Raw genomic sequence first — 27,642 nt, 5'->3', positions numbered from 1 at the left:
CAATCATCATGCCCAGATACATCCAAGGGAGACCACTTTCGCATCAGTTAGCCATCCCTTAGAAAAAACCCCTTTGCTGTGGAATCCATATCCCCCTCAGGCACTGCGCAGTCGAACAGATCAGATAAACCTGGATCACTCTTTTGCTCCTCAACCAGCCGGTCACGTGACAGTGACACCGGCACATTTCCAGACACTATCCCATCTTGAGATGGAGAAACACCCTTCACAACACAGGATCTATCATCCTGATCCCCAAAAATGCTCTCACTCAGGTCCACCACATCCTCAAACTTCGCCTGGCTCTTAGCCATAGCCCTCGTGACAGCACAAGCTGCGAAGACCTTTGGATGCTGCATAGCCAATCTATCAGGACTCTGCACCATCGGAACAGCCGTCACCTCAGGAGTGACTAAAACTCTACCTCCTGCCAAGTCATTCCCCAAAATCACAGAAACTCCCCCAACGGGAAAACACGGCCGTAACCCAACAGTTACCCGGCCTGAAACCAACTCGGACTCGAGACGCACGGTATGCAAAGGCACTACCATGTCATCCATCCCGAATCCTACCACTGGGACACTTGACCCAACCGATGATTCCCCAGAAAACGGCAGTACACCATCCAATATAAAGGACTGAGTAGCACCAGTATCACGCAAGATGGATACTGGAACTCTGTCACCCCCATCCTCTAGAGAAACAAAACCATTCATGATGAACGCAGAATAATTCCTACACTCATCAGACTCAGGCACCTCAGGTACGACAGGTGCCTTCTGTGCACCCACCAAAGCCACAGGCTTTGCATTTTTCTGCTTCAGAACGGGACACGACTTTAACATGTGCCCTCTCCTTCTACAATAGTAGCACACAGGACCTTCATCAGTCCTTACATTTCCGTCAACCTTATCAGCTCGGACCTCCCCCTGTATCAACGTGCTGCCATTTGCAGGCACAGAAACAGCTTTGACACTGCCCCCGGCGACACCACCACGATCAACCGGCCGTGCACCAAAACTATAGGATCGCCCAACAAAATCAGATTTATGAGTCAATACATACTCATCTGCCAACACCGCAGCCTTAGACCCCTCATTCACCTTCTGCTCATTAAGGTAAGTAGTAACCCTCTCAGGGAGACAGTTCTTAAAGTCTTCCATAATCATCAAGGCCCGCAGTAGCTCAAAATCCTTCACTCCTTGAGAAGCGCACCACCTGTCAAAAAGTGCCTCCTTCTCCCTAGCAAACTCCACATAAGTCTGACTATCAAACTTCCTAAAGCGCCGGAACTTCTGCCGGTACGCCTCTGGAACTAATTCATAAGCCCTTAATACTGTAGACTTCACACACTCATAGTCCAGACTGCTTTCAACAGATAAAGACGAGTACACCTCCTGTGCTTTACCCACAAGGACACACTGCAATAGCAAGGTCCACACGTCCCTAGGCCACTTCAAGGACAAAGCCACCCGTTCAAACACTGTGAAATACTTGTCCACATCCTCCTCACGAAACGGAGGAACCAGGCGGATGTTCTTGCTCATATCAAACTCCCGTTCCCTAGAAGAAACCCGGGAATTATCTATTTCTTTTTCCCGCAGCTGAAATTCAGCCCTTTTGGTTTCCTCCTCAAGCCGTTTCATTTCAAGAACATGCATGAGCTCTTTCTCTTTTAACAAAGAGGCAATTCTCTGTGACTCAAGCTCCATCTCCTTCAGTTTAATGATGGCCTCCATGTTCTGAACTGGCTGAACAGAAGGTGGGGGACTGTCTGCACCACCAGGCAAAACCCCAGCCTCCACCAACGCAGCCCACAACTCCGATTTAATGGAGTGTTTCTTTGAATGCTTGTCAATAGTCACGGCATAGTTCTCAGCCAGCAAAATCAAATGCTCCTTCGTACATCTATCAAACAACTCCCGACTAGGAGCCTCAACAAATTCTTTCACCTTAAATTCCATTTCTAATGTAGCCCCAAACCACCAGCTAAAACCTGGGCACTAATGCTACCACAAACAGGGAAGAAAAACTTCCTTCACAACACACAGACTTCCTCAGTCCAGAAGCCTACCAAAAAAACCCCCTAAAAACGTCTAGGGTCCTCAAAACTTAGGACGAGCCCCCATTTTGTTACGACTCCCGAATGCAAGTACTTCAGAGCCACGTAACACAAGTCAAAAACCAGGTTCAGGTTCAAAAAACAGTTTTAATTATTCATTGGAACACAAAACTCAAACCTGATTTAAACAACCCAGTCAGGGATATGGATAAACCGACAAACAATTTAACAATGCTCCAGCCAGCCACGCCATGGGCCGTCGAACCGGAGATTCCAAAACCTGCCCAAAGAGATACAACCCTGAAACCAAAATACACGAAAACTCTAAGGTCAGCCCTTATCCGTCCCAATTCAATATCTGTTAACAAGGAATGGTGAAAATACACAAAGTTCTATGCCATGTGGTCAGGCTTCCTCGGCCCACACCAACAGTCTGCTCATCAGTCAGAGTCTACGACGAAAAAGAGAAGAATCCTGGGAAGCTCTGGTATTTATACTTCAGATGAGTCACCCGTCACCTGACGCAGCTTGGCCAATCGGGTACAGGAGCCTTTAACCCCTCGATTCCAGACTCACAGCCACGAGGCCTGTACTTGGGATAGAAACAGAGAAAGGTTAGTACATAGCATTCACCAGGAGGGGGAAGCGCCTAACAATTGTACACATAAATATCATACCCCTATATTGCCCTCTAATCCAAGCAGCATTCTGGTAAACCTCTTCTACACCCTCTCCAAAGCCTCCACATCCTTCCTGTAATGGTGTGACCAGAACTGCACACAATATTTCAAATGAGGCCTAACCAAGGTTCAGTAAAGCTGCAACATAATTCCTGACTCTTATATTCAATGCCCCGACCGATGAAGGCAAGCATACCATACTCCTCCTTCTCTATCTGAGTTGCCACTTTCAGGGAGCAATGGACTTCGACCACAAGATCCCACTGTATATCAGAGGTTCAAAACAATTAGACTTTGGTTTCTGCCATGCGTCCAATTGCTTGGACATTTTACAATATGCCAACACAGTCTGACCATACACATTGACGAGGGCACAAAGATGCAGGTATAAAGACATCATCTTTAACCCACCCATCTTTCCATCCCCCTCTCCCAACAGAGAGAGCCTTGTCTCTTCCCTGAGTCACTCCTTTGCCCCCTCCCCCTCTTATAGAACCATCTCATTCCCTCAGTTCCCGTTCCATCTCAGCCGCCTCTTTGTTGTAGTGATCCCCATTATATCAGAGCCAGCGTCAGTGACCACATCACCCAGTGAGAATATTCTTGCCAGAGTCGTGTGACATGGGGATTAGAGCTTTGCTTTGCTGTAAGACGTACACAGTAGCTAAGTGATTACACAAGAATTGGATCAGATTAAATGCGTGCAGTCCTGCTGCACTGTGATGAGTTGAGCATTGCATAGCCTGCAATCTGGGCGGTACCCCTCTGTACATTATTCTCATGCCTACGTTGCATTGTCAGTCACTGCTCTCTGGTGGCTGCAATTTGAGTACATGGAACCTAGACAGAAGCAAAGGAACAGGCCCTTCGGCCCGCAATGTCCGTGCTGAACATCATGCCAAGATAAACTAATGTCGTCAACCTGCATGTAATCCATACACTTCCATTCCTTGCATAGCCATATGCCTATCTAAAAGCGTCTTTAATACCACATATCTGCCTCTACCACATCAGATAAAGCACTCTACGCACTCACCACTCTATGTAAACAAAAAAAAACATGCCCTGTACATCTCCTTTAAACGTTGCTCCTCTTGCTTTAAAGCTATGCCATCTAGTTTTGGCAATATCACCCTGGGAGAAAAGGTTTGGACTGTCTACCCTAAATATGCCTCTCATAGTGTTGCATCTCCCATCAATCTCTGACTTTCCAGAGAAAGCATCCTTATGGGCCTGTCCCACTAACTAAACTTTTTTGGTGACCCGTCATAGGTCGTTGCAGGTCGCCGAAAATGTTCAACATGTTGAAAATCCAGCGACGATCAGAACAAGGTACGACTCTTTGGGCGACTACTCACGACCATAGAGGCTTCACATGTCGCCAGGGTATCGCCTGTATGGTTGTGAGTAGTCTCCTCAGTCGCCCAAAGAGTCGTAGCGTGTTTCTGGTCGCCGCCAACGTGTTGAAAATTTTCCGCGACCTGCAACGACCTATGACGGGTACCGGCAGTGGCCGAAAAAGTTGCGTAAGTGGGACAGGCCCATAAGTCTTCCCAGTCTGAAGAAGGGTTCTGACCTGAAATGTCACTGATACCTTTTCTCTAAAGATGCTGCCTGACCCGCTGAGTTACTCCAGAATTTTGTGTCTATCCCAGTCTTCCCAACTTGTCCCTGTAGCTAATATTCTCTAAGCCAGGCAGCATTCTGCACCCTCTCCAAAGTCTCCATATCCTTCGTGCAATGGACCAACCACAACTACACACAATGCTCCATATCATTTTCCCACCTATTCCCACTTCAGACATAAACCCTCTCCCAGTTGTCTTAACACCCACTTACACAAGACGTAAGTTACAGTGGCCAAGTGATCACCCAATCAGTTCTCCCATCAATCTCTGCTTTCCAGAGAACCCGTTCTAAGTCTTCCCTGTCTGAAGAAGCCTTCCCTGTCGACCCGAAACATCACTTATTCCTTCTCTCCAGAGATGCTGCCTGTCCTGCTGAGTTACTCCAGCATTTTGTGTCTATCTTCGGTTTAAACCAGCATCTGCAGTTCCTTCCTACACGGCACATCTTTGGGATGTGGAAGGAAACTGAAGCACCTGAGGGGAAACTCCGCACAGACAGATTGAACTTGCTGGAGGTGTGAAGCAGTTATCTGCTGATGAAATGCCTTCATTCGAAAAAAAATGCTGTTTCACTCTCCACACACTGCCCGAACGGCTGATAATTTCAAGCATCTAGTATTTTTATTTTTGGATTTCCAGTGCCTTATTTCTTTGTATAAGTTTGTACGTGATGTGAGCAGAATCTAGCCATTCGGCCCATCAAACCTATTCTGAGAATGAGCTATTCTGAGATGAGAAAATCATTTTTTACGCAGAGTGGTAATTCTGTGGAATTCTCTGCCACAGAAGGTAGTTGAGGCCAGTTCATTGGCTATATTTAAGAGGGAGTTAGATGTGGCCCTTGTGGCTAAAGGGATCAGGGGGTAGGGAGAGAAGGCAGGTATGGGATACTGAGTTGGATGATCAGCCATGATCATATTGAATGGCGGTGCAGGCTCGAAGGGCCGAATAGAAACATATAAATAGAAACATAGAAATTAGGTGCAGGAGTAGGCCATTCGGCCCTTCGAGCCTGCACCGCCATTCAATATGATCATGGCTGATCATCCAACTCAGTATCCCGTACCTGCCTTCTCTCCATACCCTCTGATCCCCTTAGCCACAAGGGCCACATCTAACTCCCTCTTAAATATAGCCAATGAACTGGCCTCGACTACCCTCTGTGGCAGGGAGTTCCAGAGATTCACCACTCTCTGTGTGAAAAAAGCTCTTCTCATCTCGGTTTTAAAGGATTTCCCCCTTATCCTTAAGCTGTGACCCCTTGTCCTGGACTTCCCCAACATCGGGAGCAATCTTCCTGCATCTAGCCTGTCCAACCCCTTAAGAATTTTGTAAGTTTCTATAAGATCCCCTCTCAATCTCCTAAATTCTAGAGAGTATAAACCAAGTCTATCCAGTCTTTCTTCATAAGACAGTCCTGACATCCCAGGAATCAGTCTGGTGAACCTTCTCTGCACTCCCTCTATGGCAATAATGTCCTTCCTCAGATTTGGAGACCAAAACTGTACGCAATACTCCAGGTGTGGTCTCACCAAGACCCTGTACAACTGCAGTAGAACCTCCCTGCTCCTATACTCAAATCCTTTTGCTATGAAAGCTAACATACCATTCGCTTTCTTCACTGCCTGCTGCACCTGCATGCCCACTTTCAATGACTGGTGTACCATGACACCCAGGTCTCGCTGAATCTCCCCTTTTCCTAGTCGGCCACCATTTAGATAATAGTCTGCTTTCCTGTTTTTGCCACCAAAATGGATAACCTCACATTTATCCACATTATACTGCATCTGCCAAACATTTGCCCACTCACCCAGCCTATCCAAGTCACCTTGCAGTCTCCTAGCATCCTCCTCACAGCTAACACTGCCCCCCAGCTTAGTGTCATCCGCAAACTTGGAGATATTGCCTTCAATTCCCTCATCCAGATCATTAATATATATTGTAAATAGCTGGGGTCCCAGCACTGAGCCTTGCGGTACCCCACTAGTCACTGCCTGCCATTGTGAAAAGGACCCGTTTACTCCTACTCTTTGCTTCCTGTTTGCCAGCCAGTTCTCTATCCACATCAATACTGAACCCCCAATGCCGTGTGTTTTAAGTTTGTAAACTAATCTCTTATGTGGGACCTTGTCGAAAGCCTTCTGGAAGTCCAGATACACCACATCCACTGGTTCTCCCCTATCCACGCTACTAGTTACATCCTCGAAAAATTCTATAAGATTCGTCAGACATGATTTACCTTTTGTAAATCCATGCTGACTTTCTCCAATGATTTCACCACTTTCCAAATGTGCTGCTATCCCATCTTTAATAACTGACTCTAGCAGTTTCCCCACTACCGATGTTAGACTAACTGGTCTGTAATTCCCCGTTTTCTCTCTCCCTCCCTTCTTAAAAAGTGGGGTTACGTTTGCTACCCGCCAATCCTCAGGAACTACTCCAGAATGGCCTACTCCTGCGCCTATTTTCTATGTTTCTATGTTTCTGCCATTCAATCATGGCTGATCTATCTTTCCCTCTTAACCCCATTCTCCTGTCTTCTCCCCATAACCCCTGACACTGTACTAATCATGAATCTATCCATCTATCTCTGCCTTAAAAATATCCATTGACTTGGTTACCACGGCCTTTATTTAAATGGAATTACATGATTCCTGGAGCCTGTTCTGCCAAATGATCAGATTATGACTGAATTAATCATTGCCTTCAACTCCATTTCCTGCACAGTCTCTTGATCCCCTGCAGTCTAAAAATCTATTCCAGCCTTAAATGTGAGTCATTCTCTGCATCAAGAGCTCTCGAGGGTTGGGAGAAGAAATTTGTCACCTCAGTTTTATGGATCCTTTTACCCTTGAGACTAAGCCCTTCTAGATAGATATTGCCATGGGCCAATGCCCTATAATTGGGTAGGAGCTGTTGTTGTATTTGGTACTGTTGGTGTTGATGGCTCTCGAGGGAACGCTGTATTTTAGGAGGTCTTACATGATGTACGGTCTGATTAGGATAGAAATTGTGCATTTTCAGGGCAGTCTATTGTAACCACATTCCCAAGCATCCAAATCACCTCCACTGAAGTTAGCAAATGAGTAAACAAGTTGCATAAGTTGAGCAAATAGAGCATTCTCTGTTTCTAATTTCCAAACCAGTTGGTGATGGTCACAGCGTTACAGCTGAACCACTCCGGGTGATTTTATTTTGACGTGAATATTACTTGGGAAGAACAGTTTCCCTACATTAATTCGGAACGAGTATTATAAAACCACATTAAAAAAAACAAAAACTTTTACGGCTACCATTCACCCTTGCATTTACTACTTAGAAAACGTCTGCCTTTCTGCCTCGTATGTGTAGGAAGTTCAAGTTCAAGTGAGTTTATTGTCATGTGGAAGGAACTGCAGATGCTGGTTTATACTGAAGATAGGCACAAAATGCTGGAGTAACTCAGCGGGACAGGCGGCATCTCTGGAGAAATACTTCTGCAGTTCCTTCATGCGCACTTTGCCTGCTCTACTGCGGAGTCTGAAGAAGGGTCTTGACCCGAAACGTCACCTATTCCTTTTCTCTTGAGATGCTGCCTGACCCGCTGAGTTACTCCAGCTTTTTTTTTGTCTATCTTTGCGCCTCTTATGCTGAGCAAGAAAGTTTCTGCACCCGTTTCCTATCATATTATTTAAACAAACAGCTGCTGCCAGGTCTTCAATGTTGGCATTTTATTTTGTGAGGAATAGACTATAATGCTGAGGCTTTATAAGACCACATTTGCATTATTGTGAGCATTTCTGGGCCCCATATCTGAGAAGGGGCGTGCTGGCGTTGGAGAGGGTCCAGTGGAGGTTTTACGAGAATGACCCCGGGGACGATAGGGTTAATGCATGATGAGCGTTTGTGACGGCTCTGGGCCTGCGCTCGCTGGAGTTTAGAAGGTCGAGGGGAGATCTCATTGAAACTTGCTGCATGGTGAAAGGTCTGGATAGAGTGGATGTGGAGAGGATGTTTTCACTAGTGGGAGAGTCTAGGACCAGAGGACATGGCCTCAGAATAAATGGACATACGTTTAGAAAGAAGACGAGGAGAAATTTCTCTAGTCTGAGCGTGATGATGAATCTGTGAAATTCATTGCCACAGACGGCCGTGGAGGCCAAGTCAGGGGATATTTTTAAAGCGGGGATTTGCAGATTCTTGATTGTTAAGGGCGTCAAAGGTTATGGGGAGAAGGTAGGAGAATGGGGTTGAGAGGGAAAGGTAGATCAGCCATGATTGAATGGCAGAGTAGACATGAGCCTAATTCTGCTCCTGTGACATTAACTTATTCATTTCAGATGTCACAAATCAAATGCTCCAAAGACTCATGAAACCTGGCATATATTTTACATACAACACAAAGTGCTGGAGTAACATAGAAAATAGGTGCAGGAGTAGGCCATTCGGCCCTTCAGGCCAGCACCACCATATGATATGATCGTGGCTGATCATCTGGAATCACTACCCCGTTCCTGCTTTTTCCCCATATCCCTTGATTCCGTTAGCCCTAAGAGCCATATCCAACTCTCTCTTGAATACATCCAGTGAATTAACCTCCACTGCCTTCTGCGGCAGAGAATTCCACAGATTCACAACTCTCTGGGTGAAAAAGTATTTACTCATTTCAGTCCTAAATGGCCTATCTCTTATTCTTAAACTGTGTCCCCTGGATCTGGACTCCCTTAACATCGGGAACATTGTTCTTGCATCTAGCCTGTCCAATCCCTACCTCAACAGATCAGACAGAGGGAATGGTCGGGTGATCATTTGGTTCGGGACCCTTCTTCACATCCATTCCCTCAACAGATGCTGCCTAACCTGCTGAGTTACGCCAGCGTTTTGTATTTTGCTCAAGATTCCAGCATCCACTGTGCCTTGTGTCTCTATGTATTTTATGTAATTAGACTTCTTGATAGCTTTAAGTGAGCGGACAGGCTGTGTAATTAATCAGCTCCGATAATGAATGAATGAAGAAAGGTTATATAATTTTGGGACCTGATGCGTAACTGAATTCAGAGCTGTCAAACCAATTTATTTACAAAATTGAAGATCGGGTTATGGATCTTGGTGTATATGTGCTGATATGTTTCCTGTTATATATTTTTAATATAAGATACATCCACACAAATCTCCAAATGGCATTATAATTGATCATCCTTTTAAAATTTGCTTGGTGACCTGGAAAATGAACCTGTCTTGTTTGCAGTTAGTTTTCTGTATCCTTCTTTGCTAATTCCAGAAATAGCAACTGGAGTTGTAATGACCAGTGCCTTATTCCCCTCATTATATCCAGCTTCCTTGTTAAATGATGCATGAGCTCAGTGAACATAAGAAATTAGAATATGTTGTGCAGTTGGGTTGATAATGGTTTATATTACCTTAATAATCTTCACTCTGTGAGCACTAATCGGAACGATATGGGCACATCTTTGCAGTATGCTGCACAATGCTTTATAACTGCAGATAATTGTGCTACTTGGCATTAAAATATTCCATTTAAGGCCTGCTAATCACAAACATCACTCGGTGTGAGTAGATCATTAGAGTTTAGTTTCGAGATACTGCCCGGAAACAGGCCCTTCAGCCCACTGAGTCAGCGCCGACCTGCAATCCCAGCACACTAACACTATCCTATACACACACCAGTGACAATTTACAATTATTCCAAGCCAATTAACCTAGCCTGTACGTGTTGGAGTGTGGGGAAAAAACTGGAGATCCCGGAGAAAACCCACGCAGGTCACTGGGAGAACGTACAAACTGCGTACAGACAGCACCCGTAGTCAGGATCGAACCTAGGTCTCTGGCGCAGTAAGGTAGCAACTCTACCGCTGCGCCACCATTCCCTAATAACCTACCCGATGAGTCCCTGAAAATGGTTTATTGCAGAATTTATGTTGAATAAAAGATTTGTGGATTGAGTTGTGTCCCGTGTATTGCAGCATCATCTTCAGCAGCCTCCTCGTTCCCTGCCACCCACCTCGCCTCATTGCAGGTATTGTGGTACTTCAGTGCTCTGTAGGCTGTGCGTGACGAGGACACTTCAAATGATGCACTGCCTGCCATTAGCACGTTGCCATAGCAACCGGAGACGTCACCTTGCCCACTCATTACGGGGAAGCTCACAGCGTGAAAGCGAAAGTAATATTTCAAGGCCGATTTTAAATGAGTGAGAGACTTTGCACGATCATGGATTAACGCATCCAATTCCATACATCGGATATAAAGCAATATCACGGATGTGGTCCAACATCATCGTCACAGCAGGGCATTTTCTGCAGCTTTATACGACGTGCTTACTTTAAATGATGTGATAGATTCCACAACGTGGGCATAGCAGGTGCTCTTAATCCAATTAAGCCAACAAAAGGATATTAATTTTGCAGTACATGGCATCCACAGGAGCAGCTGAGACCCAGTAAATTTACGGCAGCCTTTAAAAATGTAGCCACTGCAGCCCCCATGAACAGTGCTGGCAAACTCTACAGTCAAGCATTCTTAACCTATCACAGACACAAAGCTGGAGTAACTCAGCGGGACAGGCAGCTTCTCTGAAGAGAAGGAGTGGGTGACGTTTCGGGTCAAGACCCCCCCCCTCAGGCACAACAGGTGGCATTAATCCACTAAAGCCACAAAAAAGGATATTAATTTTGCAGTACATGGCATCTACAGGAGCAGCTGAAAGAAGGGTCTCGACCCCAAACGTCACCCATTCCTTCTCTCTAGAGATGCCGTCTGTCCCGCTGAGTTAATCCAGCCTTTTGTGTCTTTCTTCGGTTTAAATCAGCATCTGCAGTTCCATCCTACACATTCTTAACCCATCATCTCCCTTGACTCTATCTCTTCCCATCATTCCATCTTTCTAAGATAGACACAAAAAGCTGGAATAACTCAGCGGGACAGGCAGCATCTCTGGAGAGAAGGGATGGGCACCTTTTCGGGTTGAGACCCTTCTTCAGACAACATCAGGGGATATCCTGCAGAGTGACATCTTCCTAACTCCGTAGTCAATTCCCCCTAACACTCTCTAAACCCCTCGAAACCCCCTCTATCCCCCTAAGATATGGCTCTTAATATTCTGACGCCTTGTCTGTCTCTTAAATCTTCTACCCTTTGATCTTCCCTTTTCTGTAGGACAGAAAAGGGAAGATCATACAGCTGGAAAAGGTCATTTGACTCATTGCAGATAGCTGTGCATGCATCTATACATTCCATTCCATTAACAAGACCTTGGTCAAGTCAAATCAAGTCTAGTTCATTGTTAATAAATAGGAACAGCAGATGCTGGTCTATACCAAACATAGACACAAGCTGCCAGACTGACTCTGGGGGTCAGGCAGCATTTCTGGAGAAAATGGATAGATGACGTTTCGGGTCGGGTCCATCAGTCAATCTGAAGAAGGGTTCCAACCTGAAACATCACTGATTCATGTTCTCCAGAGATGCTGCCTGGCCCGCAGAGTTACTCCAGCACTTTTGTGTTCTGCACGATATTCTAGCATCTGTGGCTCCTTGTGTCTTGAGATTTTTGTTCTGATGTTTTGGGAGTGGGACTTAAACACATTTTAGCTGAGGTTAAACTCGCTGACCAAATGAGACGCCCATCCAGTGGGTCATTTTTCTATTCCCATTTTAAAATGTACGGATTACTCTGTGGTGAATTACTGATTTCTAAATGATACCTACAAATGGTTTTTGAGTAAACCATCAATTTATGAAAATCAAAACATAATGCTGGAAATCTGAAATTCCCTTCTATTGACTCCATTTATACCTCGTGTTGCCTTGGCAAGGCTAGCTGCATAATCAAGGACGAGTCATACCTTGGCCACTCCCTCTTCTCCCCTCTACCGTCAGGCAAAAGGTATAGAAGTGTGAAAAGCAACATCTCCTGATTTGGGGACAATTTCTTCCCAGCTGTTATCAGGCAACTGAATCATCCTACCACAACCGGAGAGCAGTGCTGAACTTCTATCTACATCTTTGGTGACCCTCGGACTATACTTGATCCGACTTATCTGGATTTGCCTTGAACTAAACATTATTCCCTTATCTACTGTAAATTGATCAATAGTAATCATGTATTGCCTTTCTGCTGTACTGTACAGTAAAGCTTTTCACTGTACCTCGGTACAAATGACAATAAACTAAAATGAACTGAAATAAAAGAAGAACATGCTGGATAACTCAAGGTCCAGCAGGTTCTTGAGACAGATCACGTTTCAGATTGAAGTCCATACACTGGCGAAAGGACGATTCATATTGACTCTGTTTCTCTTACAACGGACCAGCAGAATGTTTCCAGAACTTTCTGTTTTTGCAGCGAATATATGTGTTTACATTAAAATAATGCCAGGTGGATGAACTTTTGAGTAAAGTTCTCACTCTTACACATAGACCAACGCATCATGTTACTTTAATCGAGCCACCCTCCAAAAAATGTTGTTTTTCTTTTGTGATGCATTTGCTAAATGAAGATTGTGATGTAATATTTTTAATGGCTCTGTTTTAAATATCTCTCTATTGTAGGAATCTGAAAAGATCATCGCTGAGCTGAATGAGACTTGGGAAGAAAAACTTCGGAAAACCGAAGCAATTAGGATGGAAAGGTCAGGCCTTTTCTTTCTATACAACTCCTTTGTACAGTAAAACCACCTGAATGTTCAGCACTGCTGATGTTTTGACATCTGTCTCACCAGGTGATATTTGTGGCGCTCTCTTTACACCCTTGTCCCAGTTACCAAGCATTCTTTATACTTGTCGAGTTCATTGGAAAATGTATTATGCCTCTGTGTAATATCTGAGGAAAAGTATATTAATAAGAAAACAATTCAATTCTCCACAGATTTCCTAGCGTTGACTCACTCTTTGCTTCCAAAAAGCAGCCAACATAATCAAAGACTTGTCCCACTCCCACTATTTCTCCTTCTCCCTGCTTTTGTAGGGCACGAATTACAGATGGTTGATAGTGTGCACCACCAGACTCTGTTATAGCTTCTTCCCCTCTGTTATCAGTCCTTCCATAAGCCAGGGTACTGTCCGATTCACCGTTACCCCATTGTAGACATTGAACTGCCTATGGAACTGATGCGCTACAATCCTGAGGACAATATTCTGCCCCTTTGCTCTGCCTATTGTAGTTGACGGTGGCTTGATTCTATTTTTCTAGAGTATTATATGGTTTGATTGGATAGCATGCAAATCAAAGCTTTTCGCTCTCCCTCAGTACGTTTGACAATAATAAATCTAAACCTAAACCATTTGGCAGACATGATTAAGGAAGTGGTTGTAATTCAGCTAGCTGGCATTTCTACAAATACTGAATTTAATATTCTGTAGGGGTTTTTTTTTAAATCCATGTTAGTTATTCACCAGCATAGTGCAGCAGATGATAGAAACCTGAAATACAAGCACAAGGTGCTGAGAATGGTGAATTGATTGGGCAGCATCTGTGGGAGAAGAAACAGAATGTTTCAGGTCAATTATCTTTCATCAGAGCTGGGCATTGTTATAGATATGTATTCCAGATTAACAAAGTTACCAAAGTTTGCTTCATTCCCTTAAACAAATCCAACATTAATTATGCAGCCTCAGTCTCAAAGCTTGAAGCTACAACAAGTGGATGTTACCTTAAATGTTAAAAAGACACATAGTAGCAATGTTACAAAATTTTGAGATTTAAAAAATCAAGTCTGTAATTTATCCCATCAGATAAAGCATAAAAAGAAGTTTAATTTGACACCTAATTCACTTTCATATCTCAAGTATTAAAAAAGTTATGGCCATTTTCATACTCGGAAATTAGCATCTTGTTCCCTATTGATTTTCTATGGACATAACAAAAAAGCTGTGATCGTGTGCAGTCAAAAGCCCATAACCTTCTTAAAAATTAAGAGAACTGAATGAAATTTTCAGTTATCGTAGATTGAAGCATTCTGAAACAAATATAAAATAATCTTACTTGGATGACCTGAAATTAAAGCATATAATTAGTTAGTTACCCAAGTGTAGCTAATTTCAAACTTCAATTACTAGATCTAAACATCTATCCATTTCTTAATAAATGATTATCATTTTTAAATAGCCTAAGTGTCCAAATAATATTCATAAATAATTCACAATAAAACATGATTTTCAAATCTCATTTACATTAATTTATAGGCCAAATGGAAGGAATTTAGTGTTCAATTGCTGTAAATTAAAGTCCATTTTAAATCAGCTTTCTAGTGGGATCCTGTGAACGCGCTGGTTTAGAACGTTCACATTGCGCTAGATTTGTGCCCTCAAATGCCCAGAAAAATACTGCGGGATATAATGGGCCCAAAATGAGCTACTCGCAATATTAAACTTTGTATAAAGGGATCTTAAGAAGCCCTTTTTAATGTAAAAATAAGCAGCATACCTTCTATTATTTGCTCTATGCGACCCTGACAGCTGCCGGTGGTCGCGGGTTTAGAGATTGATTTTTAAACTACGAGGCCTTTAAAACTAATAATAGCTTTTGCGACGGGGTCTTCCAGCGATTTTTCGTTAATAATTAACTAGGCTGAACATCTTCGATTTGAACAGCCTAGAGAAAATCGCGTTTTAAACCCGCCCCCCTCTAAACGGCGCCAAAATCGCGCACACCCGCAGCGACAGATTTTCAGCGACGCTTCAGGTAGGCTTTGCAACATACCTACACATAGTGCTGGAGTAACTCAGCGGGTCAGGCAGCATCTCTGGAGAACATGGATAGGTGACGTTTCGGGCTGGGAGCCATCTTCAGGCTGACCCCGATTTCAGACTGAAGCAGGGTTCCGACCCGAAACATCATATTTTCGTGTTCTCCAGAGATGCATCTCCACAGATGCTGCCTGATCCGCTGAGATACTCCAGCACTTTGTGTATTTTTTGTCAACCAGCATTCTTCTTTCTACACTGGACCAGCATCCAAAACGTGATGTGCCAAAATCATCTCACATTTCTTTGTAGAAGCATTATCAAACATAAAAATTGCCGAAATGTGTCATGATACCAGGGAAGATGATGACAGCTAGGTTAGAAAGGATGGTTTTGAGGATGATTAAGAGGGGGGGGGGGGCCACTGACTATTAGAGTTGGTAAAATGAATGACATTTTGATGTTGGGATTTGGGTCAGTAATTGGTCACAAATAGCAAAATAAAAAATATACATATTGGCAGTTAACAAGGATTTCTCTCAATTATTGAAAATGTGTGCAATCATGTCTAGTCTTTCAATTAACACTCAATTTGAGACCCTCTGCATTTGTAGTCACAGCAATTTGACAGCTGTTGTTACTGCTTTGTGAAGAAATCTAACCAACGAGATGCACTTTGAGCGTTATACACCTCATTGTGAGAGGATTAATGGGTTCCGCAGTCACTGGAACTCTGCATTGACTTAATTTTGATTTAGTGTGCACAGTTTCTGCTGATGTATGGTGACATTTAAAAAATGTGTTTTTGTAAAAATTCCTGAAATTATCCTTTTATTTTAAAATGTAATTAAGGCATCTGTTGGTGATTTAAAACAGACGTTATTGCACATCTGCCTGTGCCGTGTTTCCACTTTAAATTGCTTTCTCAATAAAGATTCATCAGTCGCTGTCTCTTCAGTGTGGAATCTCTCAATGGTTCAATTTAACGGTGCTATCACTCAGGGCAGTTTTAAACTGAACTGAAACCGTTCATAACCAGCTGAATGGTTGATATCTTTCTGATTCCAGAGAGGCTCTTTTGGCTGAAATGGGAGTCGCTATACGTGAGGATGGAGGCACCCTGGGAGTGTTCTCCCCTAAAAAGGTAGACGTCTTTTTGTTAATATAAATGCTGGCGGAGCAGCCTTGGCAGTGTTTACTTGATTTACTTCATTATTTATTTGCATCATCTGTTTTGTTTGTGAAACTAGTCAGTATTCTTTATTTGTCCCCAAAGTTTTTTTTAATTGCAGCCATGTTTTTGTTTCTTGTCAGTCAGTCAGTTAGTTGCAATGTCCATTGTGGGCATATTTTGCGCATCGTTCATGTTGCCTTGTGTTTAAAACTTCCACTGGTATGCACTGGCTAAAAGTCAGCTTGGGAAATCTTGCCATATTCCAATCGCACTATGTTTTAATTATCACGTTTTGCACTTGTGGAGTTCCTCCCAATATAGCAAGTTGCTGATAAATATATATTTTTTAAATACGCTAATCGTTGTGAAACCATAACTGGATGATGGGACAAATGAAGAGGGGGCTTATTAAAAGATAGACACACAATGATGGAGTAACTCAGCAGGACAGGCAGCATCTCTGGATAGAAGGAATGGGTGACGTTTTGGGTTTATCTCAAAGATGGAAAGATAGATGGAGACAACGAGGAAGGAACTTCTGGTGTACAGTCTTGTCAATGGAAGGCATCCCCATCAATGGTGGAGAGGTCAGTTTTACAGATGAGCAAAAAGCCTAAATTATAAAAGCACGACCATTTCTGAAGGTCAGAGGAGACTGTCAAGAGTTGTTACATGGTGAGCTGTGAAAACTAGCATTACCTTTATTCTTGATTAACTAGCTGCCAACGCGACCATCAAGCAGAGAGTGATTGGGCTTTGGAGCAGATTTAGTAAAGTTTTGTGTGCAGTAAAGTTCTGGATGACCACCAGTTTATGGAAACCAGGAAGGCCCTCTTGCAGCGTGTTGGAAAAGACTGGTTCAAAGATAACAACACCAACGAAAACATCTGGTCGGAAAATACATTGCCACTTGGGCAATCTGAAAGTATGTTGGCCAACGAGGCAGAGTCTTATCTTAGTTCTTGTCGTCATCTTAAAAAGCAGTCACTATGTTCTATTTTTGAAGAAGTTTAGTGTAGTTTGAAGTTTTCACCTCTTGGAGTTGGACACAATCCCTTCAGCAATAAACTGCGATGGTGTTGATAGATCTCTGGGTTACTCTGAGTGAAACTGACCAGAGTTAGACAATGAGTTTGGGGCTGCTGCTTCATGTGTCTGGGCTGAATGAAACCATTGCATATCAACCTGTCAATGATGTGCCAACCAAAAAGCAAGACGAATAAGGTGGAGACAAAACCATGCCAAACTTTGTTAGATTCAAATACACTTATACCTGGTTGTCGTGGTGAAGATGCTTTTGGATCTGTTTTGTTATTAATGATCCAACATTCTTGTAATTTTTTTTACATATGTTAAGCTTAATTGTGCAGGATTTTAAGTAATTTAATATGTAGATGTCTGTTAATGCCAGATTTTGATCTCTGCCATTGATAAATGACAATGCAGTGATTTATGATCATAGTGCATTTTTAAAGCATTTTAATCTTGAATGTAAAGGCAGGAGTTAATGTGCACCCCAGTGCAAGGGGCTTCAGTAATGGGGTCATCATTATCATGTTCTTCAGCTTCATGTTTTTGTTCCTGTTTTCCATCTTTGCATCCCGCTCAGACTCACAACCAGGATTCATCTGAGTTATTTGAGTCAGATGAAATCTTTGCTCCTAAAAAGGTTGGTTTCTGATATTGGGTTCATGAGACTGAAACTAAACTCATTAGTGGAAAATTATTGTTGGTGTTGTACCTCCTGCGATAATCCTCTATTGAGTTTGATAGGTTAGAGGAGTGTTTAGTTTAGTTTAGTTTAGAGATACAGTGCGGAAACACGCCCTTCGGCCCACCGAGTCCTCGAAGACCAGCGATTCCCGCACACTAGCACTATCCTACACTAGGGATATTTTATAATTATGCTAAGCCAATTAACCTACAAACCTGTAATTCTTTTGAGTGTGGGAGAAAACCTGAGATAATGGAGAAAACCCACGCAGGTCACGGAGAGAACGTACAAACTCCTTTTAGACAGCACCGTAGTTAGGATCGAACCCGGAACTTTGGCGCAAATCTACTGCTGCGCCACCGTGCAGGATTATTTAACTAATATGCCTCAATTGTGGTTTCCTAACTTTAGATTTAATCACGTTAACCAAGTTTCCACCATATACTTAACCACTTTCTCCAGTCCTAATTGTTCTGTCGATAATTGTCCCTCTAGATCCAGCCTCTGCAGCAACTCGATGAGAGAGAATTCCACAGATTCATTTCCCTCTGAGTGAAGACATTTCTGCTGTCCTCTGTGCCAGCCCCTTAGTTTGAGATTATGAGCCTTGGTTCTGAACGCATCAGCAGGTAGAATTATCTTCCCCTCCCTCACCACATCAGTCACAATGAGAAGATTGTAAATTTCAATGATATAAACGCACCTTCTCTAGACTTTAGAGTACTGATCTATTCTGCTTAATCTCTCTTAATGTGACAAGCCTACCCTCCCTGGCATCGAGCACCGCAGCGCTCCATCTGTCTCCCGTATATACTTCCTTGGATGGAGGAGACTCGTTTAAAACACACTATTCCAGATGCATTCACATGGGTTATGTATAAATGGAGCACGATGTATCTATTTGCATGTCTGCTCTTGCACTCAAATCCTCTTACAATAAAGCCTTCCTAATTGCTTGCTAAACCTGTGTGATTTCTATACAAGGGCACCCATATCCCTCGCCCTCTTCACCTCCCAGGTACTCATCCCTTTAAAAAAAAATCTGCATTTTGTTTTAGTGCCTGTCTGTGTCTCTGTGTCGGAGTTTTTGACATTTTTCTGATTGCACGTAAAATATTTGTACGTTATTCTTTTAATTAAATTATGCTTGCCCGTGAATATTTAGTAACTGATCTATCATCAGAGTGCATTTTACAGTTTCCTAATTAATTGATAGATTAAGATTGCGTTACGAACTGTAATTGCATACAATCCACATAGTGCACATTTATATCGCAATTACCAATAGGGCATCAGAACCTGTTCTGTAGTTAGCAAACTGGGGGTAGTCAAGATTCTTAAATAGATGCAAAATGTAAGTTTAACAACCTCGTGCATAGTCCTACTTTACCTGCCTTTCTGTAAATGTGTCCAAAGTGATTCTCGACGTGAAAATTTTAAACAGTTGTAATTTGTTTTGTAATCAAATTGTTCTGGAATAAAATCTGTCATGTTGGGGGTTGCGTTTGCTTCAAGTACGCAAAGTAAACATTTAGATTATGGTGGAATTAAATGGGATAGCATTTAGTTTTTGGTTAATCTTGCTTTATTAAAGTGATGTCCTGCTTTGACTTTAGTGGATTATATCGTCACACACCATTGCTGCAGTACCCTTGTTTCAAGTCTCATGAACTCAAAGTTATTTCCGTTGTGTATACTGTACGGCCTAATTTCTCCCTGCACTGTTTCATGTTTTATTTTTCACCAATTTTATCATTCATGATGCTCTTCATTCTTTGCCCATTTTGTGTAAGCCTCTCCATTGTATGTCCCGTTACCCTTGTGTTTTTCTGTTGCTCTTTACTTTGGGGTTTCTTCTTCCTGCTGTCTTGTCGAGTAGATTTTGACTTCAAGGCCATGTGATCTCTATGCTGATTCCAATGGGGTGTTCTCTCCTCAGAAGGTTGGTATTTGTGGGACTTTGAGATTATGATGTTGAATGGATTGTTCATAACTACTAGTGCTCATTTTATTGCTAAAACACTGTCAGGTTTACTTGTCATTTCCGTTTAATAGTGATACGCGTTACATGAGATGCTATTCAACATATTGCTCCCGATTCACCTCTTGATCAATACTTGATGTTCCATCATGCAGCTTGGGTTGGGGACTGGGTCTCCATCTTTAATGAGCGAAGACGTAAGATTAAAACTACGTCCACCTTGAACTGAAACATCATGGAACAGTACAGCGCAGGAACAGGCCCTTCGGCCCACCATGATTGTGCTGAACATGATGCCAAGACCAACTCATACCTGCCGCCACATAGTCCGTATCCCTCTATTCCCAGCTGTTTTCAGGCAACTGGACCATCCTACCATCAACCAGAAGTACAGCCCTGAGTTACTGTCAACCTCATTAGAGACATGTGGACTATCTTTGATCAGACTTTACTGGACATTTATCTAGCACTAAACGTTATTCATGTTATTCCCTTTATTGTGTATCTGTACACTGTGGACGGCTCGATTGTCATCAAGTATTGTCTTTCTGCTGACTGGTTTGCACACGACAAAATCTTTTCACTGCACCTAGGTCCACCGGTAAACTGAACTTAAACTCCCTGCAAATCCATGTACATCAAAAGTCTCATCCAAACTCCACTATCGTATCTGGCTCAACCACCAACCCCGACATTGCATTCTAGGCACTCTGTGTAGCATCCCTTAGTTTAAATCTGCAGATAATACAAAATGCTGGAGTAACTCGGCCGAGACAGGCAGCATCTCTGGAGAGAAGGAATGGGTGACGTTTCTCGGGTCGAGACCCTTCTTCAGACAGATGTTGGTGGAGTGTGCGATACATAGATAAGGAAGTGTTGGTGTGAAAACAGGACCTGAAGAAGGGTTTCAACCCGAAACGTTGCCTATTTCCTTCGCTCCATAGATGCTGCCTCGCTCGCTGAGTTTCTCCAGCATTTTTGTCTACCAACAATCTGCAGTTAGTTTGAGAAAACGGCTACTCACACTGCTGTTTTAAACTGGTGGAACATCGATGGAGTTTTTTGGGAGCCCCTTGGATGCATTCCATGACGCGTTATAGTATATGCCTTAATGGACTATATTTGGCAAGTTGAGGCAATATAGGTATATGACTAGAGTGCTTGCGAACCTAAACACCCACATTTCTGCTGTTCTATTAATTAAAATGCTGATCCATGCTGTAGTTCCCATTTTTAGACGTGTGCGAAAAGTGTCAAAGCAAAACTTGCGGTTTACTTTCGAGTCTTAAAATTGAATATTGCTGCTAGGTGCTGAGTAAATGGTTGGGATGATATCATTCACCGTTACCTACATATGAAAGTTCAGGCACTGTAATTGGGTTCCATCTTCCAGCTGAGATCATCAGTACTTTTGTCGACCAAATTGAAAACTATAATTCCAACTCTTCCTATTTCAGTTCAAATCCTATTCTAATTCCGGTTCTGCCTATAAATATTGATGAGTTTTATTAAAGTGCAAAGATTTAGCACACCACCACTGTACCCACTTTAATTAAACAGCCATCACTTGGATTTTGAATTGGCGCTGTGGTGAGATAGTGTAATGGCGTCTGCCTCAGTTCCAGCCACCCAAGCTCAAAACAGTTTTGGGTGTGAGATGGGAATTTTGTTGGCATGAATGAATATGACAGGCACACGGATAGGACACGTTTGGAGGGATACAGACCAAACTCTGGCAGGTGGGACTAGTGGAGCTGGGACATGTCGACTGGTGTGGGCAAGTTAGGCTGGAGGGCCTGTTTCCACACTGTATCAGACACTATGACTCTGAATGATCATAAAACAATTGTTATTTTTTTACTTTTGTTAGACGCCGCATCTTGTGAACCTCAATGAAGATCCTCTCATGTCCGAGTGTCTGCTGTACTACATTAAAGATGGCACCACAAGGTATGGAACTGGAGGAGCAGTCTTTACTTGGATATCATAGACAATAGGTGCAGAATAGGCCATTCAGCCCTTCAAGCCAGCACCGCCATTCAATGTGATCATGGCTGATTATCCACAATCAGTACCCTGCCTTCTCCCCATATCCCTGACTCCGCTATCTTTAAGAGCCCTTTCAACCTCTCTCTTGAAAGTATCCAAAGAACCGGCCTCCACCATCCTGAGGCAGAGAATTCCACGGACTCACAACTCTCTGTGTGAAAAAGTGTTTCCTCATCTCCGTTCTAAATGCCTTACCCCTTATTCTTAAACTGTGGCCCCTGGTTCTGGACTCCCCCAACATTGGGAACATGTTTCCTGCCTCTAGCGTGTCCAAGCCCTTAACAATCTTATATGTTTCAATAAGATATCCTCTCATCCTTCTAAATTCAAGAGTGTACAAGCCCAGCCGCTCCATTCTCTCAGCATATGACAGTTCTGCAATCACGGGAATTATCCTTGTAAACCTACACTGCACTCCCTCAATAGCAAGAATGTTCCTCCTCAAATTAGGGGACCAAAACTGCACACAATACTCCAGGTGTGGTCTCACTAGGGCCCTGTACAACTGCAGAAGGACCTCTTTGCTCCTATACTCAACTCCTCTTGTTATTCAGGTTGTTTAGTATTCAACATTTAAAAAATATCGCTGTGTTTGCGAATTATCTGATCTAATGTTTTTAACAGAAAATAGTAGCGAGTAGAACCAAAGAACTGCAGATACTGGCTAATACACTAAAAGTCACAAAGTGCTGGAGTAACTCAGCAAGGTCAGGCATCATCTCTGACGAACATGGATAGGTGATCCCGGGTTCTGACTCGAGATGTCGTCCATGTTCTCCAGAGATGCTGTCTGACCTGCTGTGGGGTCAGTCTACCCCACGACAGAATGGGGAAGAGTTGTACAGTTTGATAGCTACGGGGAAAAGGGATTTCCTGTGATGTTCTGTGCTGTATTTTGGTGGAACCAGTCTGTTGCTGAAGGTGCTCCTCAGGATGACCAGAGTGTCATGTCATTCAACACATGGCTCCCAAATTCACCTCTTCAACACCATTGGGATACGATACGATATTACTTTATTGTCAGAACAAAGTGTGAAATTTATTTTGCATCGCAGCATCACATAAAAGATAAAAGAGACTTGAAAAGTCATGCATTAAGACATCAAGACAGGACCCAAAAATACATACATTCAACACGTCATTACAATAACAGAAGACAACATGTGAGGCCCATCAGCGTGCATTTGATCTGGGATTAGCGGCGTATTTAGTTTGAGGATTGACTGGTCCACAAAAGAGTGCTTCAGTCTAACCTTATTAAATTTTGGAACCCTATATCTCCGGTTTGATGGTAACAAATTATACTCGCTGTTCAGAACGTGGTTGGGGACAGAAGAAATATTGTTGGCCATCCTTAGTATGTTTTTATGGTAGGATGATTCATACAATTTCTGAAGTGGTTGACCTACAATTAGACGCTCTATTAGTTTTAGTTTGGAGATACAGCGTGGAAACAGGCCATTCAGCCCACCGAGTCTGTGCCGACCAGCGATCCCTGCACACTTACACTATCCTACACAAACTATGGACATTTTTACATTTTATACCAAGCCAATTAACCTACAAACCTGTACGTCTTTGGGGTGTGGGAGGAAAGTGAAGATCTCTGAGAAAAGCCACGCAGATCACGGGGAGAACGTGCAAACTCCATAAAGACAAGCACCCGTAGTCTGGATCGAACCCGAGTGTCTGGCGCTGTAAGGCAGGAACTCTACCGCTATGCCACCGTGCCGCCCATTATCCTACTGTAATCACGCAATGGCTGAATTTCGCTCTATATCATTCTTATTACATATCATGTGCATGATCCCCGAGTGACAAGCCATTTACAGCGTGTTCCAAAAGTTCACATCCATCCTTTCAGTTTAGGTTAGCCCGCTGCTTACAACCAGAGGGAAAAGGGCATTTTCAATTCACTTGCATCTCCCAGTTACTTTGACTACCAGTTGAATTTAATTAGCTTTATAATTAAATATTTAACGCAATGCCAAATGGAAAGCTCCTTTGATTAACTGTGTTTCAATGTTGTGAGCGTGTATCTTTTAATTATAAGGGTTGGCCAGACGGAAGCACAGAGACGCCAGGATATTGTTCTCAGTGGAGCCCACATCCGAGAAGAACATTGCAGCTTCAGGAGCGACAAGAATCAAACTGGAGAAGGTAAAACCAGCAAATTACTTATTTTTAAGATAACGCTTGATGTTTACTTGGAAGATCTTCTCAAGCAAACCTTTCATTGGGTTAAAATGTTAATGCCATCTCCATTTCAATAAGATGCCTGGGATCCTAAGTTGACACCACAGGATCTGCAGATTAAAATAGTACATTGGGCTGCTCCATGACTATAGCAATACAACAGTACAGCATAGCAACAGGCCCTTTGGCCCATCGTGTCTGAGCTGACCAAGATACCAATGATGATGATGATGACTAATGGTTTTAACATTGTGGGATATCATTGGTGCATCAGTATTGAACCAAGGAAAGCTTGTGAGCTGGTGGTGTTATCCAAAGAAAATATAATAAAAGCATACCTTTCATTCTCATTCCTTTGAAACAATGAATAATTATGGGCAATTATATTATGTTGTGATGAATGTAGACAATACTCAAACAGCATTAAATAGTGGCGAGTTCAGTAGTTCCATATTCATGCATCTAATTAAGTGATTTTTCTCCTGGTTTTTAATTGGAGTCTTTTGCAGAAGTTGACATTTTTTTTTAAATCTTTGTTTATTTTTCTTTGTACAGTTATCGTGACTTTGGTGCCCTGTGAAGGATCTGAAACCTATGTGAATGGCAAACGCGTCATCAATCCAGTAAAATTACGTTCAGGTTGGTTATCTGCAGATGACGGTATCAGTCTTTTATGTGTGCGTTTCATTTCTTCTGCTTATTTGCTAATGTCATTAAAACTACCAAGTGCTACTTTCCACTGTGACATGAAGCTAGAGGGGGAGCAGGTAGTGTCCCTCTCCCTCTCCAAACCTCTTCCCGGTTTCTTGCCTACCTTTGTGGAAAAATCCCAAGCTTTTTTGACAAAGTGCTAGAGAGTGGCCTTCATCAACAAGAATGTTCCTTCCATAATCTAGCTTCTTCCCCTCTTTCATCAGGCTTCTGAACAGTCTTTCCATAAGCTAGGGTACTGTCCAATTCACCTCAACCCCATTGTGGACATTGGACGGTGTCTGGAGCTGATGCGCTACAATGCTGAAAAATATATTCTGCACTCTCTGCCTTCCCCTTTGCTCGGCCTATTGTACTTGAGTTTGACGATTGTAGTTACAAGGATCTGTAAATGCTGGAGTAACTCAGTGGGTCAGTCAGTATCTCTGGAGAACGTGGATAACTGCTAGACTGAAGAAGGGACTTGGCTCAAACCATCACCTATCCATGTACCACATGTGGTATCTTGGTTGGCATGGACAAGCTGGGACGAAGGGCCTGTTTCTTTGCTGAATGACTCAGTAAACATCCTGCAGTAGACAGAGCTAAGTAATCTCAGAAGCAATTGTTCAGAGCATCTCTCTGCAGTCCTATCACCTTTAGTTCTGAGTGGTGGTGAATGGTTGGAGCTAACATGAGGTGGAAGCTTCAGTAGCATCTCCATAGTGGACAATCACAATGCTGAAGCATTTGCAGCTGTATTTTTCCAAAAGGACTGAGTAGATGATCCATTGCAACATCACTCTGATATCTGCATCATCACAGGAACTAATCTCCAGCCAAATACAGACAAGGCTATGGGTCCACTTGACACCCAGCTGTACTACCAAAGACCTTTGGTCTAGAACTAGCTGTATCTCCAGCCAAGCTGTCACAGTCCCAATACAAAGACGGCATCTCTCCAGCATGATATAAAGTTTTCCAGGTTGTAGGACAATTAGGAAAGGTATTGTCCAGTCATTGTACAAGAGTGCAAAATGATGAAAGGCTTTATTAACCAAGCTCACAAGGGGTACCTTCTTGCCAGATAACCTGGATACCATTGTCCAGTTTGTTTCACTAGTACTGCTCTGCCCAGGACCTCAGCATGGCCTTTGTCCAGAGTGGTATCAAGAACCCTGGTAAAAGCGGGCATCAGAAGGAACATATTCTATTGTTTAGAGTTCCTTGCACAATGGAAGGCGGTTGTTCTTGTTGGAAACCTATTATGCCAGTCCCAGGACATAATTCGTAGCACGAGTTGGTCAATGGCGAATAATTTGTACCGCAGAGTGGCCAGGTTTTGAGCATTTCCTTCAACGATGCCACTTACCCTTGACATTCAATGGCATTAACATAATTGAGTGCCCTGGAGAATTCCAGTTATCAGCCACTCAACTGGGCCTGCCATGAATACACCGTGTAACGAGTAAGCTGGCGAACAGATATCCTGTGCAGGGTGACCAACTTCCAGAGACCATGGAGTCTTAACACCATCTACAAGGCACAAGTTGATGGTGGTCTATAAACTTGCTTGTATGTGTGTAGTGCCGACAACTTGAAGCTTGACACAGTCCAGATCGCGAGAACACCATCTATCATCGTAAACATGCATTCCCTCCATCCCTGGCATGTTGAGGCTGCAATGTGTACCGTCGACAAAACACATAGTGGTTCCTTTCCCTGGCTACTCTTAACAGCACCTCACAAAGCCACGAGGGTTACCAACCAAGATGGACAGGCAACTGGCAATACCACCACCTCCATGCTCACTTCCAATCTACACATCGTCCTAGCTGGAAAATATATCGCCAGTCTTTCATTGTCATTGTGTGGATCGTGAAAGTTCTTTCCCAATGGAAGAGTGGGAGAAAAACTGCCAGGCCTGCACAGAGATAGTCCAGCACCACCACCCTGGGATATGCCATAAATACTGGCCTTGGCGTTGATGACAGGATTCTGAAAACAAGTTGGCAAAAGAACAGAGATTGCAGCTTCAGCTACCCATTCCCATGGCTATAGCATCACTATGATAGCTATGCAATTAAATAGTAAAGGGGATGAAAGGCCACAACAGTTTGTGCTGCTGCTTGACAACTCCTGCGGCCTAGGTTTGTTCCTGACCTTCAGTATTCTCTGTGTGGAGTCCGCATGTTCTCCCTGTGCGTTTTCGCCAGCACTTTGTTTTGCTCAAGATTCCAGCATCTGCAGTTTCTTGTGTCTCCATTAGAATTATGTTCCCATATTAAGGTGTTTTTTTGTGTGTACGTATGTGGGCGTGTGTTTGTGTGTGTGTATATATATAGACACAGTCTATAGGATTTGAGTATAGGAGCAGGAAGGTTCTACTGCAGTTATACAGGGCCTTGGTGAGACCACACCTGGAGTATTGCGTACAGTTTTGGTCTCCTAATCTGAGCAAAGACATTCTTGCCATAGAGGGAGTACAGAGAAGGTTCACCAGACTGATTCCTGGGATGGCAGGACTTTCATATGAAGAAAGACTGGATAGACTCGGCTTGTACTCGCTAGAATTTAGAAGATTGAGGGGGGATCTTATAGAAACTTACAAAATTCTTAAGGGTTTGGACAGGCTTGATGCAGGAAGGTTGTTCCCGATGTTGGGGAAGTCCAGAACAAGGGGTCACAGTTTAAGGATAAGGGGGAAATCTTTTAGGGCCGAGAGGAGAAAAAGAATTTTCACGCAGAGAGTGGTGAATCTGTGGAATTCCCTGCCACAGAAAGT

The 27,642-nt window shown here is 43.1% G+C and overlaps 1 protein-coding gene across 17 annotated transcripts in view; it reads left to right on the top strand.

The window, feature by feature from the left end:
* Nucleotides 1-27,642, top strand: part of kif1b (kinesin family member 1B) — a 247,101-nt gene that overhangs the window by 107,875 nt on the left and 111,584 nt on the right. For all 17 annotated transcript variants that reach the window (XM_033048547.1, XM_033048544.1, XM_033048541.1 and 14 more), the window contains 5 exons: nt 12,921-13,000; nt 16,122-16,197; nt 21,793-21,872; nt 24,025-24,131; nt 24,723-24,806. In XM_033048547.1, coding sequence (XP_032904438.1) covers nt 12,921-13,000; nt 16,122-16,197; nt 21,793-21,872; nt 24,025-24,131; nt 24,723-24,806 — 427 coding nt within the window. The remainder of the gene's footprint in view (nt 1-12,920; nt 13,001-16,121; nt 16,198-21,792; nt 21,873-24,024; nt 24,132-24,722; nt 24,807-27,642) is intronic.

This window comes from Amblyraja radiata, chromosome 31 (assembly GCF_010909765.2).
Source record: "Amblyraja radiata isolate CabotCenter1 chromosome 31, sAmbRad1.1.pri, whole genome shotgun sequence".
NCBI lineage: Eukaryota > Metazoa > Chordata > Chondrichthyes > Rajiformes > Rajidae > Amblyraja > Amblyraja radiata.
This window is presented reverse-complemented; position numbering and strand designations above follow the sequence as displayed.